Source organism: Lissotriton helveticus, chromosome 1_1 (assembly GCF_964261635.1).
Source record: "Lissotriton helveticus chromosome 1_1, aLisHel1.1, whole genome shotgun sequence".
Lineage (NCBI taxonomy): Eukaryota > Metazoa > Chordata > Amphibia > Caudata > Salamandridae > Lissotriton > Lissotriton helveticus.
This window is the reverse complement of record NC_136057.1, coordinates 1,832,099,770-1,832,122,528: the sequence shown is the minus strand read 5'-3', so window position 1 is coordinate 1,832,122,528 and position 22,759 is coordinate 1,832,099,770. Positions and strand designations below refer to the sequence as shown.

Sequence of the window (22,759 nt, the reverse complement as noted above, 5' to 3'; positions counted from 1 at the left end):
TTGTGTCCATTCCGGGCCCTTGCGTTGGAGGGGTGATCTTGGGGCATCCATTTCGGGCGTCGAGGAGGGGATATTCAATATTGAGCATCCTTCTTCCAGGGACTTGAGGGACTGTTTTTATGCAGGAAGGTGCCCCATCCTACACAAAACCAATGCTGCATACAAAGGAGACACCCTTGCACCCTGGCTGCTAAAACGGTGCTAGCGCAAGGGAAAGGAATGTGCCATATTTGATCAATACGGCGCATTCCTGCCCTTTCTGGGTGACGGAGTGCAGCAAGGTAACTTGCTGCGCTGCCCTGCGCCACTAATTACATAAATATGCCCCATACGGTTTAGGGGCCTTGAACAAAACAATCTCTCTCTCTCTCGCTGCCCTACCTCTCTACCGTCATCGTATTTTCTACATGATGAAGCAATCAGTGTACAATCTCCTATGGGATCTCACTGACCTACATGCTCACAAAAAATGCCTACAATGTTTTTATCCAGATCAATAGAGAGTCAATTGTGGCCTAATGGTTACGGTGTTGGTCTCTCACTTGGAAAGTTAAAGGTTCAAGTTTACCAGTCTCCATGGCCATGGGTCCAACAAAGATCTGTTCAAAGTCTAATTATTTCAAAATAAGTCAAGGTTTTTCATTTTCACTTTGTAACCATGTTAAAAAAATTTTTTTTTAAATGGTAGAATATGAGAATTACATACATAAAAGTATTATTGCTAGGAACATACTCTTGTAGGTCTTTAAGAAAAAACGTTTTCTCTCCCTCCCACCCTCCTTCCTGTTCTTTAAATGATGTTGCTGTCAATGTATAATCACCAATGGAAACTGACTGACCTGTTGTTGTTTTTTAGCAAATGTCAAAATTATGTTTTCATCTTGCTGGATACAGTAACTTGTAGATTATTGGTTTAGGCTTTGAACTCTTACTTTGTATGTTATTGGTTTCAATTTACATGTGACAAAGCTCATAGGTATGCTTAAACATCATTCTGTTTCCAAAAGATATATTTTTTATCTGCTTGGAAAACAAGATTAATAGTTTTCATTTTACAACATGTCCCAATTTGTGTTCTTTATTCATAGAATTAGGCTAAAAGGATTGTTCCCAATTTCTAATTTTTTATCGTAGTATTAAGCAAAAAAGAACTGTTATTGATAATAACCTTCTTTTTTAGAGCTCTTAGTTCAAAACAATTTCTCTCTGTCCCTTTCCCCTACCTGTCTACCTTTATTACCTTCATTGTATTTGAAAGCAATCGGTGTACAGTCACCTATAGAAACTCATTGACGTACATTTTCAGAATGTATAGTAAAATTATGTTTTCATCAAGCTCAAGAGAAAGTCAATTGTGGACTAATGGTTAAGGTCTTGGACTCTCACTTTGAAAGTTGAAGGTTCAAGTCTGCCAGTGTCCATCATCATAGGTCTGTTAAATTGCCAGTTCAAACTCTGTTTCAAATTAAAAGAAAAGTTTTTCCTTTTCATTTTGTAACATCATGTCACATCCTGTGTATTCTAATTTGAAAATATAAGGCATCAAAAAAACATCACTGATAAGAACATACTCTTGTAGATTTTAAAGAAAACAAAAAAAACTTTTCTCTCTCTACCGATTTATTTTCCATACTCCTTCTGGTCTTTAAATGATGTTGTAGTCAGTGTGTAATCACCTATGGAAACTCATTGACCTACATTTTTTTAGCAAATGTTACAATTATGTTTACATCTGATCTACCTCAATAGAGTCACTTGTGGTCAAGTCCTTAGACTCTAACTCTTAAGGTTATTGGTTCGAATTATTCTGTCTTCAAGGGCAAATTATATGTGTAAAAGATTCATGGTTAGCGGACAGGAAAAAAGAATAATGGCTTTCATTTAACAACCATGGTCCTGATTTGGTTGTCAGGCGGAAGGAAATCCAACAGTCTGTCGGAGGCTTTCCGCCCAACATCCAGGGTTTCCCTCCGCCTGCCGTATTATGATGATGGCAGTCGGAGGGAAACCCGTGGGGGGATTCCACTCTTCTCCAAAGGAGCTCACAGAGCCTGTCAAAAGAGGAGCAGAACTGTAATCCCTTGAATGACAGCGAAGCTAGCCTGGGCGCTGCCATCGGGATTACGATGTTGGTTTCCGATGGCCTTTCTAACATGGAAAGGTTATCAGAAAGTTACTTTGGGGCTCCTAGCAGCGCCCCCGTCACACCCCTGTCCCTCCACTATGTAATCTAGGGGGCACCTAAACATCCCTGCATCGTTTGGCCGGCAACGCATGGTGCTTGCCACACGGTGCAGGGATGTTTAAAAACAACCATTTCTCAATGGCAGCTTCTGCTGCGGGCCTTTTGTGCCCGTTGCTCAAGCTGTCATTGGGAAATGCATGTTTCAGACTGCCCATCGGGCCGTTGCAGCTAAATCCTATGGTCGGTCGGAACTGCCGACCTATGGTCGGTCGGTTACAGACCAATACGTTGTTGGGCGGATGCAAGTCCATCCGCTATCGTAATGAGGCCAATTATGTCCTAATTTGTGTTTTTTAATCGTAGTATTAGAAAAAATAAATATTTATGTTGACATAGTTTTATATGGGGTCTTAGAACCAATAAATCTCTTTCAATAGTTCTCTCTCGCTTTCCCCTACCTCTCTACCCTCATCATATTTTCTTAGTGATGAAGCAAACAATGTTCAGTCACCTATGGCACCGCGTTGACCAACATTTTCAGAACGTAAGCTAAAGTTATGTTTATATGCAGGTCAGGAGTGAGTCTATTGCGGCCTAATGCTGCCCAAATGCTCTTAGGGTACTGACCCCTCACCGTATGTTATTGTGATAGGAGGAAGAGGGCCATAAACTTACCAGTAAGCATTTTCTAACCTTCTGCTTACTTTTTCTTAGATTCTTGCTTGCTGACATCACTAAACTCATTGCTCCATTGGGTGAAACATAACTACACATTGAATAAATGCATCATTTAAAACAGGGGTCTTCCAGCTGTGGGCCTCCCTAAAAGGGAACCTGGGGCTGCATACCCAGGTAGTGCAAAAGAAAGTGTGACATTATTCCGCTGGATATCTCCCCGCATGGAATCACAGTGCGAGAAAGCCGACATACACGAGCCATCAATAACTGCAACAAGACATAAACAAGGGACTAATAAACATGCATCATTACAATGACCTTGTTTATTTATAGTTTTTCCAGAGTGTCTTCAGTTAATTATAGGTGTCGCCCTTTAAAGTAACTTGAAGTGGAGGAAGCCGAGAGAATACACTTTCACATGTTTTCATTGTCTGTCCCCCTAGGGTGCCCTTCAGTATCGGAGAAAAGGCCCAAGAGAGAGGGAAGGGGCGAGATTGAACAGGACGTTTTTTCCATAAAAGGACGAAGACGGCATCAGGCCTTGTTGACATGCCCGGTTTTTCTTTTCTTTTTTTTCTTTTACAAAGCGGTACATACATATTCTGGCTTCTAAGCGATGGTACAGTAGAGGAAGCAAGATGTGGGGTCCTTGCTTTTTAGGTCTCGCCTATTACATCCCGCAGGGATAAATCGGCGAGATTTATAGTAAGAGGTTCAAAAAGTCTACCAAACTGCGGATCGCGTACTGTTCATGTGAGCTATGCGCATGCACAGAGCCAGCCACGAGACACACCACCATTTGTCTGTGCCTCGGCATCAGACTTCAAAGGCTGCCGCTCCCCCGCCCGCCCCCGCGTGCACATCGCACACCACCATTTGTCTGAGCCTTGGCATCAGACTTCAAAGGAATGCGCTCCCGCTCCACTGCCCTCCCGCCACAGCAATGCCGAGCTTGGTTTTTTTTGCATCCATTTCGCGGGGAAGCCGTGTTTTGTTTGGCGTTCTCTGCACCATTCTCGTTTTTTTTTCTGGACGAAAGTGAAAGCCTACCGTGCTTGTATACAGTAGCCTTGCTCCTCAAATGCTGTTGCTGTGTTGCCATCTCTTCAGGGACACTCATCTTGAAAACACTCGACTTGCTAGCTGCAATGCTACATCTGCTACGCTTTGCCTCTAGACACGTTGATCCCTCGCAGACTGTGCTGACTCTGCCCCTCCTGATTCTGAAACTGACCAACGCAGTCACCACGCAGTCTCTTCTCTCTGTCTTATGATGTCTACCATGCCACCATTTACTTTGGACCCTCACCCTCACCCTCACACCTCCTCACCCTCACACCCCCTCACCCTCACACCTCCTCACCCTCACACCCCCTCACTCTCACACCCCATCACCCTCACACCCCCTCATCCTCACACAACCTCATCCTCACACACCCTCACCCACCCTCTCACCCTCACACACCCTCTCACCCCCACACCCTCTCACCCCCTCACCCTCACACCCCCTCACCCTTACTCACCCTCACACACACTCACCAGCATAGCATAACAAAACATAGCATAGCATAACAAAACAAAGCAAAGCAAAACACAACATAGCATAGCATAGCATAACAAAACACAACAAAACATAGCATAGCATAACAAAACATAGCATAACAAAACAAAGCATAACATAACAAAGCATAGCAAAACAAAACAGCATAGTAGAACAAAGCATAGCATAGCATAACAAAACACAACAAAACATAGCATAGCATAACAAAACACAACATAGCATAGCAAAACAAAGCTTAGCATAACAAAACAGCATAACAAAGCATAGCATAACAAAACATACCATAGCAAAGCATAGCATAATAAAACACAACAAAACATAGCATAACAAAACATAGAATAGCATAACAAAGCATAGCATAACAAAGCACAGCATAGCAAAACACAACAAAACATATCATAGCATAACAAAACACAACAAAACATAGCATAGCATAACAAAGCAAAACATAGGATAGCAAAACTAAACATAGCATAGCATAACAAAACAAAGCATAGGATAGCAAAACAAAACATAGCATAGCATAACAAAACATAGCATAACAAAGCATAGAATAGCAAAACATAGCATAGCATAACAAAACAAAACATAGGATAGCAAAACAAAACATAGCATAGCATACAGCATCACTCCGCACCACCACAGCATCACTCAGGGGCACCACAACATCACTATGCGCTACCACAGCATCACTGAACGCCACAGCATCACTCGTTAGCCATCACAACATCACTCAGCGCCACCACATCATCAATCTGTGCAACCATTCAACAACACCTGGTTCAAATATGTTCTCTCAATGTCTCAAGCTTTATTACAAATGTAACAAAAAGATGTTAATATTTCACTTCTGTTCTTGGATTTTGGTCACAATAAAATACACTGAACATAATCTTCACAAAATTTATTTACAAAACTAAGCTATTCTCATTATAAATTACAATAAGTTTTATTTAAGTATTAATTATTGAAAAAAAATTAAAAGCCATTGTTATTTGTAATATCAATACATGTAAGTCACGTAAATACAACACATATTGCATTACAAATGCTATAGGTGTCACATTTGCGAAAGTTATAACTATTGGCATTGTAAATGACAAAGCTATTAATTTTGCTATTTTCAAAAACAAAACATAAATAAAAAATGTGTCATTTACAATACCAATAGCTCAAACTTTCCTAATGCGAGACCTATTGCATTGCAAATGCTTGTTTAATATATTGCAGAGAAAACAGCCTTCATGGGACTATGGCTTTCATTGATTAAGTAGGTGCAGTAACATGAGTGCCTAGGGATGTGAGGAGCCCACTACTCTTATGTTATAATTGCTGCACCTGTCAGAAGGCCCAGGAGAGAGGGTGGCCCTTTTTTGGCAACAAAGGTGATGATATTGCATATTCTGGACGAAGAGTGATGGCCATGGGTCGGAGGGGCCTATAGGTTCCGGGTGACAGTGGCAGAAACTACTTCACAGGACCTAGGCTATCATTAGTGCAGCATGTGCAATGGAACGGGCCTAGGATGTGATGGCAAACCACTCCGCCATTATGGCTATCTTTTACTACTTACGACAGTAGTGGAGGCTCGTGTCTTTGGAATTATTAGGGCCCAGGTGCTCTTGCTGTGCCAGTGTTCCTTCAGGCCTTGAAGGGATGGCCAAGGGAAAGGCAGTGAGATGTGTGGCCTCATCTCTGGCTTTAACAAAGATCAAAAAGAGTCAGAGGAAACAGCCTGCCGGGCCTTAGCTATTATTAGTGCAGGAGGTGCAGTGGCAGTGGGGCCAAAAGTGTGAGGGGCCACTGCACCCTAACTAACCAAAAGGAAGTAAGGCAGTCTATTTCCATTGCTATCATTAGGGCCCAGGGCACCCTTGCTGCAAAGATAGTGGAGTTAAGATATGGGGAGTATTTCATTCCTAAAGGGGAAGTGACATACAGCTTTAGGCATTGGAGCAATGGAACAGAGCACTGGGCAAAAGAGACAGAGTAGGTAGCCTGCTTCACAGGGCAATAATAAAACAATAGTGCAGCAGTGCAGCTGTACCAGGGCCTATGGTTATGAGGAGCCTATTGTACCCCAATTATTGGCTGCAGTCTTTCTAGGCACAATCCTGGTTTAATTTGATGCATTAACAATTAGAACTTTCACGCCCAGTGTACATTTTGGACTAAATAAAAGGTACCCTTAAAATGATTTCATAAGTCACCCCCTTCCTTCCTGCACCTTAAATAAACACCTTCAATTAAGGCATGCCGACTCCACCGTCCCCCGCCACCCTTGCTTATCGTAAAGTGGTGGTGGAGGACCTGACTTGTAAACATTTTATTCTGAAAAACAAATATTGAAGACCTTTGATGTAAGAGAATTGTTTTATGAAATATACAACGCTGAAGTGTGACAATATTAGATGTTAGCCAAACACTTTAGTTTACAAAATTACACAGGTACTCAGTGTAGAACTGCTTTGGCGACTGAGGTAGCCTCAGGAGGAAGGGTCCACGTGAAGAGCTTAAGTTTGGGATCATTCAGAGAGGGGGTGATCTGAGGATCAGAACTTCATCTCAGCTCAGCACAGATCTGGTAGAATTGAGGGGAGTGGGTGAAAGAGTAAACAGGGTCTTCTCCTGGCCTGGCCTGGTTCCTTGGAATGGTGAAGGTGAAACACTGGAAGAGAGTAGTGAAGAAGAGAAACAGCTCCATCCTGGCTAGGTTCTCCCCCAAACAGACACGGCGACCTGGAGGTAAACGTGGGAAATAGAGAAAGGCAAAATATCAGGCCAGTGTAAAAACAAGAGGGCAAGAAAGTGCAAGTGCTTCAATTACGTTTTTGGGAGATAATATCATAAGATAGTGTGGATAGCATATTTGGAAATCCATTCAGTTTTGGAAGTCTGAAAAATGTCCTTGATAATAAATCACTTCTATGGCGAACACAGTGAAACTCAGTATTGAGGTGCTAGGCGGAATCATCCAGTCTTCCATTTTCCAAGCCTGAAAACAAAACTTAAGGTAGAGCATTCAATTTAATGAGCCTTATTCATCAAAGGCAATAATGTATTCTGTGATCAAATGGATAACCTTGAATGGAGACATACCATGAATTTAGAAACAGAGGAGCTGAAATACAAAAAGTGGATATGCTCTTTGAAGTAACAGTATATTTTCTGATCATTCAGTTTCCTGTTATCAAGCAGAAAATAATCCTATTAAATGACAAGTTTTGACAGACCAATGATAAGCACTTTTCTTCAGTAAAAGCATTATGTGAGAAATTGGATTATTAGTTGGAGAGGTTGTGAGACCTCATCAAGTAATCATGTCACTATTCTGTATCATGTCTGGTTACTATAATGTAAACCTTGGGTATCTGTGGCCCAGTGCTTTCAGACTTAACTCAAAGAAAACAAGTGTAAAGCATTTACCAATACTAATCAGTTAATAAGTAAAAAATACAACATAGAGCGTGGCCAACTGTCATGGTCATGTGGACGTAGTCCACAGATGCTCCCCACAACACTAAGCAACTTCACCACTGAATGCCAACATATGATGCCTGCATGGATCCGGTGATCGGAGTGCCAGGGAGGGCCCTGACTGGCCCGACTTGGTGCTGATGACCCACTGTGAGGGAGCATCATTGCTGAGGCCTGAGACAATGTGCAGACATGGTGACGTCAGCTCCGACCTGGGAACATCGGACAGAGCAGATACGAGATGACGAGCAAGACTGATGCTGATTTCTTAACGGCCTGGGGAGTACTTGGTGAGCGGTTTGTGTCGGCTGGGTTTGGGCCGCAGGGGCAGAACTGGAACCAACCGCGACTACCTGACTCCAATATGGCGCCAACCACAAGGAGCTCGTAGAGGCTCTGTGTGACAGTGGACAACAGTTGGGGCAGCTACTTTGCCCGACGGTGCTGTAAGAAGCAAACTTTTTCTGCATCTCCATACCGTAAACCACCTGGGGCGACCACGTGCTGTGTGCGCAGAGACTCGGTGAGTGAGGGGTGTGGGCCCGGCCTGGGCCGCTGGAGAGCACGACAATCGGCTCCTTACTCATGAAGCATTCTTCTGCTGGGCCAGCAGGCCCATGGTGAATGGCGCCGCTGCTCTGTAGGCCCTGAGTGACTCTGGCTGGTGGGCCTTCCCTCAGTGAGACCCCTGTCAACTTGCTTTGGCATTAGGAACCTCCCACAGGATCTCTGCTTTTGCTTCCCACTACTGGTTACAATTCTGGCACCTCTTGATCCAACAGCCTCCTGCCTTACTCACTGACATGATCCCCTGTTCTCTGGCACCTTTGGGATCCATGCGCCAGGTGGGAGCGGGCGAGGATGATTCATGCACCAGGTGGGATGATCTTTTATAGCTGGTGGTGTCTGTAGGGCCTGAGGTACCTGTGCCCACTTGCCTGGTCGTCAGTGAAAAAGGGCTCATATTGTAGTGGGGTTGAGCCTTGCATTCACACAGTGTTAAGTTAGCATGAGCTTATTAGAAGTTTAAACGCCATTTTACCTTTCTGCTGTCTTTTGCACACGACACACACTTTAATAATTGTTTAGAGTTTTGGCAGAGTGTTTTGCTTCACATGAGAATAACTTGTTTTTCTACATTGCTAGACATGCTTTGTAAGCTTAATCTGTACAGTGAGTGCCGAGGCCTTCAAGGTTATTTCAACACTGTGGTTGTTGTTCGAAATGATCAGCGCACGTTCTAGACATAACACATATGCAGCTGCAGCCATCTCAGATACTGGCGTCTTTAATAATGCACTGTGTAGGCATGATTGAACAGACTTGGAGAACATACGTATGGTGAGAGCTTGTGCAGAACCGGATGTGATTCACTACTGCTAATCCTTGAGGTATGGGGTCGCCTATGCAAGCCTAAGAGACCTTCTGTAGTTATAAAATAACCTACTAGCAAGGGAGGGTGAAATATAGGTATATATTTAACCTGTTTCCATTTAGCATTATAACTTGCTTTCTCCCTTTGTATTTTATGGAATAGTAACTATGCTGACAATCTTATTTCTTATCATATGTCTGCTTGTATTAGCTAAAATGCTGCACTTGAGATCACGGCGTTAAAATAAATATTTTAAACTTGCACGTGTCTCCCTTTACTCCCTGTTCTGGACTGGTATGAGAGTATAACGAAAGAGTGTTCATGTTTCCCACCTTACCTGAGGTAACTTAAGTCGCATGTTCTGGGTTGTCTAATCATTGGTCTTTGCTATAGGACTAAGAGCTAATGTGACACTGATTGCTAGTCTGGTAGGGGATTTTGGGTACTAAGGTGAGTTTTTGGTACACCCTAATTCACTGACGTCCTGAGTCTCTGTGCACAGTTCTGTGTCTGAGCAGAATCCCTGCAACAGGGCACCCAACAATGGTGGTCTTATTACATGATGCTTGAGTAGTGCTTATATCAGTCCTTAACCCCTTTACTATTGTTTGTGGTTAACAGTGGTGACGGATAAACCTACCTATAGTTACATAGGTCTTTTCAAGCTTGAATCTTTCAAAACGGTGTCCTTTTGAATTACTACCCCGTTGTGCTACATTGTTTTACATTGTATTCTACTTTGCTGTGTCAATATGGGTGACATTGACATACCACATCATAGTTGCATTACGGTCTGCAATCATTTGCAGGCTTTTCAAGTACCCCTGGAGGGCATGGCAGTTATTTTTGTGGTAAGTGCTGAGATAGCTTACCCGTTTGAGATTTTCTACTCTTGGGTGACATTTCCCACTGTGGATGCGGCTACTCAGGTGTTTAAAACTTGTTCTTGGAGTATGTTCCTTATAGGACACAGGAAATTCCTATTTCTGCATGGCAGCACCGTGTTTGGTTTAATGGCGCCCTTCCCCACTTTTTAACGGCGATTAGATTAGGTCCTTTGTCCATTCCAGGCACTTCTTGGCCTGTTTTGGCTGGAGTTACCCCGCATTCTCGTGCGGGGGCAGTCCCTGTTGCTGAATTAAGGCCCCTATATACCTCCGCAATCGGGGATATCAAGGCCCTAGTTCAATATATCACTCGCAATTTCCAGGGCGGGGCCCCTGGTGTTGCGGCGCTTCCAGCTGCACCGAGCGGAATGAACTTAGTCCTGTGATGGTCAATGCGGTTATGGGCAAGCGTCCCCAAGTTGAGGATGATATGCCTTTTTGGCTTGACCAGAAATATGACCAGCTGGAGGCAGTTTTTCCTAATTCGAGTCCTGTAGAAAAACACAGGATTCTTACGATTAGTTTGCCCAAGGACTTGGTACCGGAAGCCGGTGACTGCGAGTCATGGGGTAGAATCTTTGCGGCAGTGTACACGAGGTGCTTCGGCACTCCGTCAATGGCTGTCCTTCCAACGGTCATTAAGCGTGTTCAAGATGAACACGGACCTGAGGCTGCGGTTGAATTGGGAATGAGACTCATTGTCAAATTTGACGTAGTTTCCGATCTCGTCCTTTCTAATATAAAGGGAGATGTGGTGAACTTTCAAGTGGCTAATGCCTTGCACGATGTCCCTGATGCCAATAAACCCCATCCGTTACCAAGAATTATTACGACGGCTTATAAGACCATAGGCCGTAATAGTTTAGGTGTCAAGCCCTGACATGGGTGCCGACGTTATTGGACAGCGTGGCGGAGATTATCATTGTCCGCGAGGCCCTGCGTCCACTACTGAAGGTGACAGCGACTGACCAATTCATTGTTTTGAGACAGCTGGTACTAGAGTAGCTCCCCCTGATAGGCTTTTTTGAAATTGACCTTTTAATTGAAGGTGACATACAACGTACCATAAAAGGGGTATTTTGGGAAAATCTTACAACTACCTATGACATTTTGTTAGCGGAGGCTGACTGGCCCCACCTTTTGTTCTCGCAGCTCCGAGAGCGGAGGAGGTAATCCTCCCTAGTTTCGCGCACACAGTGTCTAAGGAGCATGCGTTGAATTTTGCAGAAGAGTGGGCTAAGGTCCTTGCGCCTGCTTTGTACCGTACTCACTGTGGTTGGGATAAATTCTCCCCCCAACATGAGATTCCCTTACAGTCTATGCCACATGGGATATGCCACAGCCTCAACCTCAATATCCCATGTGGCGTGAAGTGAAAGCTTCGGTCGCAGAAATCCTTGAACAATTGGAATATCAAGGAGTAATTGAAACTTGTGTGCCTCCGATGAATAACCCTCTTTTCACTGTGACCAAGCCTGATGGTTCGTACCGTTTGGTATTGGATTACCGGCATTTAAACTCGCATTGCCGTACCTGTGCAATACAGAATACCCACAGCTCTGCCCTAGTGAAGGTCTTGTGCGTAAAATGTTTAAAACCACACTTGACATATCCAATGTTTTTTTTGCCCACAACCTTTCGAATTTAAGTAGTCAATGGACCGCTTTCACCAGTGGTGGCACACAGAATTTTTTTTAACGTTTAGCAATGGGCTATAAGAATAGTCCAGGTGTGTTTGCTGCCCGTATAGTCTCTCTTTTAGAGAGAAGCGACCCAGATGCGTGTTCGTATGTGGATGACATTTATCTCACAGACGACGAGATATGGGCGCATCTGTGCTGCGTTGACCGTATAATTTGTAATTTTGCGGACTTCGGTTACAAATTTAACTTTGCAAAGTGGCACATTGCAGAGTACACAGTGTTGTTCCTGGGCTATGAGCTCCACAATGAAGGTCGAGGATTGGCTCCTCACTTCTTGGAGAAATGCGTACAACTGCGCGCTACTACAACACTGAAAAAATTGCAATCCTTGCTGGGATTTTTGAATTTCGGGCGTACATACATTCCCAAATATGCCCAGCGTATCAAGACATTATATGCTTTGATACAACCAACTTTTACGAAATCGTGCTGGCTGCCTGAATATTTGACCATTTTGCAATCTTTGCAGGCTGACCTTCTAGAATCTAAATTCTTACTGACTTGTGATAACCACACCAACCTGGTGATAAGAATCATCCCTGGGGCGGTGGGTTTGACATACCTTACTTTTAACGAAAGTGACACAGTACCTATCGCTTACAAGTCACACTTGTACACTTCGGCTGAAATGCGGTTATCCACCGTGGAAAAAGTTTTGACAGCAGTGCAAATGGCGATTCTAAAGGAACACGCACTGTCGCAGGGAAAACGCATGTTGGTTGTTACCCCTTATCCTGGAGGCAGTGACAAAGGCCAGTGTACCTAATTCTAAAGCTTTGCACCCACGGTGGATACAATGGGCATCATCATTGACGTCTCACGATGTCACGTTCATCTTTGATGCCTCCTTACAGTCGCAGGAGTTTTTGCAGTATGAGTTTGTTCATCCTGCCCCGTTGACTATGCGCCCTTTGGAGGATTTCCATTGTATCATTTACACTGATGGTTCAGCGCAAGTTGCACATGGGTCCAAGCACGCATACGTCTCAGCTTGCGCCATTGTGGTTGGTACCATGGTGAATGGTGAATTCAAGTTCGATGACGTACATACGCAGACATTAGGGGACTGTACCGCCCAATTGGCAGAGCTCCGCGCTCTGATGCTTGCATTTGAGTACATTGATCCTAGTGTGACTACTCTTATTGGGAGTGATTCTTACTACTCTGTCCAGTCTTGCAATGAAAACCTGTTCTTTTGGACTCAGAATGACGTTTGTGATTCCAAAGGTAGCACAATAAAACATAAAATGATCTGGGTTCGGGTTCGAGTGGCTGACTTTTTTTTTTGTAATCTTTTTTATTGAGGTTTTCAAAGAAAAAACGATATACAGAGTACCATAAAAGACTGTTCAAATGATAATACAATAACCATATGTCATGGTGCACAAATATAGACAATAAGTAAAATATATCACTGAAATATAGTAGGAATAAAACAGTCACGTACTTCAACAAAAAGTCATACAAGAACAAAACAGCTGTCGGTCAACAATTTACATCTGTACAGAAACATATAGAGTAGATCTTTCCCGGACTAAGGTGTCCGCATACCGCAGGGGAAGTCATGGCAAGGGAATCAATGGAGTGATGACATGGATAGTGTGGTATACATAGGAGGAAATCATACGAGGTAGATAGCAGGGCAGGGCATTTCGAACGGTGCGTCAACCTGCATCCGCAATTGATGCACAGGGTAGTACAGTATATGCCACATACAATTTAAAAAATAAATATGTGAAAACAATACAATCGAGTGGTATTTAATTAGGTGGGTTCTCTTAATCCTCCAATCGAGTCTCAGATTGCATAGTCATGGGAGATGACTCTCTTGCCTGTGACCATTGCATGAATGGCTCCCAGATGTCTCGGGGCCTAGATGCTGGGGGCATCAACTCCCAATATGTGCCAAGTTATGTGTGGCCATATGCAACATCCGACAGCCAATCCGCGAACTTAGGCAGCTTTTTCCGACCCCATCTGACAGCAATTTGCCGTTTGGCATATAATAATAAAAGGGCATGGAGTTTACATCTTTTAGGCATAGTGTCTTTCACCAATCCCAGGAGGCCTAAGTGCGGGGTCGGGTCATCAGATCTCCCAATAATTTGATTAACAGAAGTGAATATTTTCCGCCAGTATCCAAGGAGATGAGGACAGCTCCAGGCCATGTGTAGAAAGGTGGCATTATCAAAGCCACATCTCCAGCATCTAGCATCCTCCCGTAGGTGCATGCGGTGTAGGCTAATGGGCGTGCGGTAGTATCGATTTAACATTTTTAAATGAATAAGACGCAATTTATAGTTGGGGAGAGTTCCAATAGTTGTTTACAACAAAAAGACCATTGCTCTTCGGTCAGTGGTATATCTAATTCTGAGTTCCAAAGTCGCATGGATGGTGGTTCCACAATCGGGGCCTGGTCCTGCATAGCAGTGTAGAGTCCAGTCCCAAATTTCCTAGGGGAGGCTCATGCTAATATGTTCTGAAGGGCTCGTAGTGTGGGTGGCTCGTCTGGAATACCCTCCCAAAAAGAGCGGCTTGTCGCCTTTAATTTATGATACGAAAAAATCTCTCGAAAGGGGACTTTCAACTCCGCTGTCTCTGCGGGTTGTGCTCTGAACGTCCCTTCAGGATATATATCAGCGAATATGCGCAAGCGAGTACCACCCATTGACATTTCACCACCACTTTCCTCGAGACAGGGCAGCATCGGGTTGTGTTTTAGAGGAATCGCAGGTGCGTAGAGTATCGGGAGGCGAGCTCGCTTCTGTAACTCTCTCCATGCCCAGCATAGGGTATTAGCAGTATCAATATCAACTGAAGGTCTAGTGGCTCTGCGATATAAGGCTACCGCCAAAGATAGTGGTGCCACCGAGTCCAGCTCCACCGCCACATGCGGCTGGTAAGGCGTGGGGTAGGCCCAGAAATGTAGGAATTGAGCTTGCGCACATAGTGCATATAAGTGCATGTCTGGAGCACCCAGACCACCCTGTCTCAACGGCAAGGTCATCAAAGCCCAGGAAATCCGGACTTGACCTCCCGCCCACACCAGTGCTAGCAATTGGGATCTCAGGCAATTTAAAAAATGTTTCGTGAGCGGGATCGGAATATTCGCAAATAAATTAAGGAATTTAGGCAAGACCACCATTTTGGTAGGGCCACCTTCCCAGCAATCGAGAGGGGCAGTTTCGACCAGATTGCTACCTTACTCTCGAGCCAATTTACGGCATGTCCAAAGTTTAAAGACCAGGGGCCCGATGTAGGTAGGACTTATTTACCGATTTTTAATTACCGAATTTTACCGATTCGGTAATTAAGAATCGGTAAATAAGAAGGGGGGGTATGTAGGAACATCCAGATGTTCCATTTACCGAATCGGTAAATATCTGTATTTACCGATTCGGTAAATACCGACCGGTAATGCTCCATTCATTCCTATGGGCTTTGAAGCCCATAGGAATGAATGGGGCATTACCGGTCGGTATTTACCGAATCGGTAAATACAGATTTTGACAAGGGTGCAGGGGGTGTCACTTTGACACCCTCTAGCACCCCCAAAAAAGGTTCGGGGGCCATGTGGCAGGCATACCTGCCCTAAGGGCAGGTCTGCCTGTCATATGGCACAGGTGTGCATGCACACATGTGCATGCACACCTGAATCGGTATTTTAACATCAAATTGAATTTGATGCTAAAATACCGAATCGGTAAGGCTTGTGGGACTACATACCAAATTTACCTAATCGGTAGAAATACCGATTCGGTATTTTACAGAATCGGTAAATTTACCGATCGGTAAATTTGCCGATTCTGTAAAATATGTGTCCCTACATACCAAAGCTCAAATACCGGTCGGTAACGGCCGAAAATACCGATTTTCGGCCGTTACCGACTGACCTACATCGGGCCCTAGATATCTTGAAGATTACGGCTGAGCCAGATACCAAGATACTTGACTTCATCTGCTGCCCAGCGAAGTGGGAACTCTGACTGAACCTTGGGCGTGCTGTCTGTCAATGGGAAGACCACCGATTTGGCCCAGTTAATTGACACACCCGATATTCCTCCAAATCGTACAAACTCTCTAAGTAAGGGGTCTAGATTGGTGGAGGGGTCGCGGACATACAGGGTTACATCATCGGCATAGAGAGAAATCAATAGGCTGCGTGTGCTGAATCCGATTCCTCGGGCCGTATGGTGTTGTCTAATTCTAGCTGCTAGTGGTTCCATAGCAATGGCAAAGAGAAATGGAGATAATGAGCAACCTTGCCTTGTGCCCCGGGAAATATCAAATGGGTCCGAGATCATACCATTTACCCTAACTCTTGCAGTCGGTCTAGTGTAAAGCAGTCTAATTTGGGCAATAAACATCCGGCTGAATCCCATACGTTCCAATATACGGAATAAGTAAGGCCAATCTAGGGAGTCAAACGCCTTAGTGGCGTCGAGGAAGACAGCCGCAGCGTGCACTGTAGGGTGAAGATAGTGCAGCACCGAGAAGATGGTTCTGAGATTATGGTAGGAGGAGCGGCCAGGTATGAACCCAGACTGATCCGGATGGGGCCACCATCGGGAGCAGTGGTTGCAGGCGGTCTGCTATAAGTTAAGCAAATATTTTTACATCGACATTTATCAGGGAAAGCGGCCTATAGGAGTCCAATGATAGTTCGTCTTTGTCTGGCTTTCACAATGTTATGATCAATGCCTCTATCATTGAGGCCGGGAGAACACCCAGTTCTAGCGATTCAGCATATAGGCGTGCAACTGTGGTGCCAGTTCCTCCGCATATATTTTATAAAATGCAGTTGTAAGGCCATCTGGGCCAGGCGCCTTGTTCAATGGCAAACCACTAATCACTTTTGCAATATCAGCAATCGTTACTGGGTGGTCCATATTTTTGCGATGTGCGTCATTAAACCAGACTAATGCGATTGAGTCTAGGAAGTCCTGGAGGTTCTCCGGTATAGTAGAGTGTGTGGTAGTATATAAGGTGGAGTAGAAGGCCCTGAATTCTCGCAAAATCTCGGGCTGCCCCACAACTGCCTGGCCATCCGGATCATTAATTGTGTGTATGAATTCAGTGTTTCCGGTATTTTTAATCAGGTTTGCTAGGGTGCGACTCGGCCTGTCCCCCTCTCCATACCTTCTGGCCTCGGCGTGTTTACCTAGGAATTTAAGTTCCCGTTGGGCCTCCTCTGCATATTCAAGCAATTTCCCCTTCAATTCTGTCGCTGTCTCAGGGCGTGGGTCAATACAGAATAGGTTCTCTAGCTCTTTTATCTTCCCTTCTATGGTGCTTAAGGTGCCCCTGATGGCCTTCAGTACTCCCGCCTGTCTCGCTATACATTGCCCCCTAATGACTGCCTTGAATGCGTCCCACAGTGTCGACTCCATGGACACTGAACCTGAGTTTACTGAGAAATAATCTAAAATGTCCTTTCTGATTTCCTCCTTGAAAGCCTCGTCTAGTAAGGCGTGTGGTGGGAGCCGCCAGCTAAAAGCACGAGTACATGTATCTGGGATCACTAACTCTAGGAGGCATGGTGCATGAACAGATAATGAGCGGGCCAGTCCACAAACCTTCGCAGTCCAGCTAGCTACATCGGGGGATACCAGCAAGAAATCCAATCTGGACCAGGCAGTATGCTGACTGGAGATACATGTCCCCTCGCGAACACCCACCCGGGTGTCGTAACCTCCAAATATCAAGTAGGTTACCCTCTGTCATAATATCATGTAGAACCTGACATGCATGAGGATGTAGCGGCCTTGATGCATCTCTGCGATCCAGGGTGTCATGAGGATGACATTAAAGTCACCCCCCCCAAATTATGGTGTCACAACCCATCTCAGTGATTCTGGCCCAGACTTCCCTAAGAATCCTGGCGTGTCCGCGTTTGGACCATATACCGCCGCCATCACTACTGACCTACCACACAAAAGACCACACAATACAATGAATCTCCCTTCTGGGTCAATATATGTTTTGCACTCTCTCCAGTCCAAACCACACCTCACCAACAAGGCTACTCCACGGGCATAGTTTGAATAAATAGCAGAATAAATATTACCCCACCTGCTGTGCCGTAATTTTGCTGAAGGCTGTGTGTCGAGATGTGTTTCCTGTAAGAAACAAATGTCTACTGCATGTCTCTGCAGATACGCATGCATAAGCCTTGCTTTTCTACCATCATTTAAACCTCGGATATTCCAAGTTAGGATTTTAAGCGAATTTTTAGTCACACCCACCACTGTCCTGTTGGTGTCAGGTGTTTACCCCCACGGTTATCGTCCTCAAGTATACAGCCTGGATCCTGCGGGACAGTTTCTGTTAATGACCAACATACAAACAAACCTACAAACATCCCCCCCCACCCCCCACCCACTCCAACCCCCCAATCAGGTTGTGTCAAATCCCCCCTATAGTCACGCAAAGCGTGGAACCAGACGTAAGAACAAAACATTGGGAAACACCCCTCGAAGGCGTGGAAGCTCAAACATACACCCCTGTTCGCACAGGGTGACTGAGGAAAGGAAAGGGAGAGCATGCCCGTAGGGCCTCAACATTTAAAAGTTAACATTATACCATTACTTATAATATGAATGGCATATATGAGAACATGTTTAATCTAACGGCAGAGCAAGAGAGACTCCCCGAAGAACCAGAGTATTAACAGTAAAGTATGAACCATGATCCACTTGTATAGATTACACTGCTAATTGTCAGTCTGACCATACGACCTGTATAAATATTTGCTAGTCATTATCACTCAGGAGACCTTCATTTCCACCTCCCCCAGTGTTTGCCGCTTTTGCCTTAGGGCCGCAGACGTGCTCGTCACATTTGAGTGCGGATTTAGCGTCAGTAAAGAAATGCGCACTTCCATCGTGGGAGACCTTAAGTTTCGCAGGATATAGCAGTGAGTATGGAATCTCCGCCTGTAGCAAAAGGCGTTTCGTAGGGAGGAATTCTCGGCGTGCAGCCTGCACCATCGGGGTAAAGTCAGGGTAAAAGGAGATGTTGTTACCTTTGTGCGTGATTCGCCCCTTCTCTCAATTTTAGGATCAAATCTCTGTCCTGGTAGTTTAGGAGTTTAGCCAGTATGGGTCTGGGTGTGCCACCCACCGGTGGTTTGGGGCCAAGCACCCTGTGTGCCCTTTCCACCGTGAATACAGGGGATAGGTGGGGGTCAAAGAGTTCATGGAGGAGGTCCGAAACATATACCTCCATCTTTGCTATGGCTGTCGTCTCTGGAATGCCCGTAATTCGGACATTGCTTCTCCTGGAGCGCGCCTCCAAATCATATGTCTTTTCCCGTATGACTGCCAGGAGTTTGTCCATGTGCGAAATCTGCTCCTTAGTTGCCTGTTGGAATTCTCGCTCTTCAGTGTGGCGATTTTCTAAACAGTCCAGGCGTGTTTCATGGGTGGAGACTTGGGACTTTACAGAGTCTAATTGAGATGTTAGAGCGTCCAGTTTGGCGTCTATGTTCCTAAGACTGGAACGCACATCCAGCATCAGCGATCTGATGTCTTCCACCTGTCCAGCATCAGGATTATCGCCACCCGCCGCCCCCAGTGCATCCTGCTCCGTGGAGACCTGCCTCGCCAGTCTTTTATTGTCAAAGGTGATTTTTGGTTGGCGATTATCGTTTTTGCCCATATCGACTTCTAGAAGGGCGAGGATGCGTGTGTCGTGTGGCAGAGCGCAGTGTTTCCACACCAGGGTCGCCCCTTCCAGCTAGGGCAGGCAATCACGAGGGAGCAGCAGTAACGAACAGCATCAGCGGGCCCGCCTTACAATTTTAGCGGATAGAGGTGTGCTCAAAGTTGTATGTTCACAAGTCTTTTATCTTCAGTCCGGGCCTCACATAGCATAAGTCGTTTCCCAGGGGGCAGTAACAACACCTCCCCCGCAGTTCTCCCTCTACCTTCACGACACCGGCACCCAGGGCTCAGTCACTCGGGACTCCCATGCACAGGCGAACCTCCTCTGGCATGCAGTGGAGCTTAATGCAGCCGCGTCCATTTAGTAGCGACACACCCCCAAGTAGACGCCAGTAGAGGCGGCGTGGTCAGTCTCAGGTATCCGCATGTGTGGATGACAGTATTATGGCAGTGTCAACTGGTCCCCGGCATCACATCTCCTCAACTTCAACGGCGGCTTCACGGCAGGGTTCCTCCCATGCGGCGCAAGCCAGCTTTCCGGTGAGCGGCAAGGCCAGCCAGTATGCACCACGGAATCCACTCAGCAACGATGCAGGCGGTGGGCCGGGTTCAGAGGGGGGCAAGTCTCACGCATGTGGTGCAGATATCTACTCTCGTGACTCATGGATCTAGTCAGAGGATGTGGCACCACAAGTAGGGATCCAATCAGCAGGGGAGCATACTTCAGCAGGTTTTAGGTTTGGCCTGTGGCGTCCGTCAGCGACAGGGAGGGCCCGCAGCAGCAGCGTCACTATTGCGGTCCAGTCCACAACAAGATGGCGACTCCCAGAATTGAATGGCGCGATGTGTTATGAAGCCGTGCCTCCGCACACCCAGCAGCCGGCACCGCACCTTCAGGAGTCAGGTAACAGGAACTCACCACAGGCACTCGCCCCGTAGCTCACTCCGCCCCCATCAGACCCCACAATGAAGGGCTCATCAAGCACCGGGCTCAGTTGTCAGGCTCGCTTGGGGAAGTCCGATCTGCACTCGGCCTCCGGCGCCGCCTCTTCCGGTCCGTACCTCCGCCGGTTCAAACTCATCACAGGTTTCAGATTGGGCCGCGGATTTCGAGCACCTGGCTCCACAGGGACTCCGCTTCTCGATGGTTAGTAGTTGTGCCCTCCTAGCCGCCCTGTATGTAGGATTAATATAGGATATATGCCTCAATCGGCGGAGCTCGCTCAAGAAGCGGCCATTTCGCTGCTTGGCTAGCCACGCCCCCCTCGAGTGGCTGAACTTAAAGAGCCACTGCACTCGTGTATGTAATTCATACTCTTGGTCATCAACGTGTGGGAGTTCACGTTGTTGGCAATAGTTTGGCCAATGAGGCCGCGAAGACAGCAGTTTCGACATATTTGGTTGCAGCAGTTACACGTTCCAAAAGTAAGATTGATGCTGACATTTTGGCAGCAATTGTCGCTACTGAGAAGGGAAGTAAATATCCTACTGCCTTTCCCTCAAAGTATTCTTATCATTTAAGTCCTGATAAAGTTCCTTATGTGAAAATACCGGACATTGGTGACAGATTGATTACCAACACAGACCGCAGGTCAACACTGATTACAGCTGCCCACGAGGGTGTTGCGTCCGCGAATGCAGGCATTTCGGTTACTGTATCTCAGTTACAACAACGTTTCTGGTGGCGGGGAATGTACAAACAGACGTGTGATTATGTCCTTCAATGTGACATTTGTCAGCAGATTAAACCTTTAACTGCTGCGCGACCACCCCACACACAGTTGTACATTTCTAATAGACCACTTGGTTGTGTTTATTTAGATCACTGCGGTCCTTTTTCCTCTGATACTGCATATAAGTACATCTTAGTTGCAGTTGATTCTTGCACGAGCTTTGTATGTGTGTGGCCACACCGAAGTGCTGATTCACGTACTGTCATAAGAGATTTGCGTGTCTTTGTGGGAATTTTTGCGTGTGGCACCTTCTATTCGGACCAGGGTCCAGCGTTTGCCTCTAAGGTGTACAAGGATGCCATGAGTTCATTGGGGGTCCAAGTCAAATTTTCGTCTCCATACAGACCTGAGGGTAATAGTGTTGTGGAACGAATGAACTGAGACCTAAAGCAGTCATTGACAGCCCGAGTTATAGGTACAGGCCGGAAATGGCTAGCCCGTCTCAATAGCGTACAGCGTGCACTAAATAATCTCCCTAGAACGTCTCTGGGTGGGCGGACCCCATACGAGATGCTCTTTGGTATCAAAATGTTCCGGCCGGACCTTGAGGGTCTAGACCAGGCGGCGGCAGCTGCCCCCTTTGATGTAGATGAACATTGTGATGTTTTACAGAATCTACAAGAGACGAGAGACAGTCTTGCAAAGGAACACTTGCCCTCCACATCTGATGCTGCGTTGCAGATTCCGGCAGTTGGATGGCTACTGCGAGTTGGAGAACTGGTTCGAGAGAAGATCAAGAACAAGAAAGAATTTGGTCCCTCATATCGAGCTCCGGTTCCTGTACTTGGCATGCAGTGCACAAGAACAGTCATTTTACCTCCTCTTCCAGGTAGAGAAGAAAAAAGGTACATCTCCATTGACAATGTCAAATTACACAGAGTGGCCGATTCTTCTTAATGTGACACCTGCGGTCTCTTGTCCATCGATATTGAGAAATTCTGTTTTATCTCCGGCGCCTAACAACAGGCCTGACGCTGCCATCGAGATGCCTGCTGTTTCAAGTCCTTTATTGAATACCCCACCTGATGATCATCTTGATGATACTGAGTATACTTACCCCACAGACTTATCGATGCCGGATTTACAAACCTGCTTGGCAACTGAGTCCAGATTTTCATTTGACACTAACTCTACCACGTCGAAGTCCCCTTCAAAAATCTCTGTTTTTGCAACATGGTTTAAAAAACATTTTTTAATTCCTCCTTGGAATTTACGTCTGGTTAGTATTTTTTTTATTTTTTTTATTTATGTCAATTGGATTTGTGGTGTATTTTTTCCGTCTTGTAAACGGACACTACGTTGAAGAGAGAACATCTATTCGACTAAATAATGGAACATTGGCACCCCATTCCTCATCACACAGAATGAAGAGGGACCTGACTTTTGTAAACATTACTGCTTGGCCCGTTTTAGATGGGGTTGTATGGGATGCTGTTAAATTTCAAATCCATGGTCCCACATAGGTTATAAATGTACCGAATGTCCTAAGAGTTTCT

General features: G+C 45.5%; 1 protein-coding gene across 1 annotated transcript in view; it reads right to left on the bottom strand.

The window, feature by feature from the left end:
• Positions 1 to 5,224: 5,224 nt before the first annotated feature.
• The window catches only part of LOC144753452 (cytochrome P450 2D17-like), a 441,302-nt gene continuing 423,767 nt past the window's right edge, over positions 5,225 to 22,759 (bottom strand). The window contains exon 9 of the mRNA XM_078641141.1: positions 5,225 to 7,163. Within this exon, the coding sequence (XP_078497267.1) occupies positions 6,985 to 7,163 (179 nt within the window). The 3' untranslated portion in view covers positions 5,225 to 6,984. The remainder of the gene's footprint in view (positions 7,164 to 22,759) is intronic.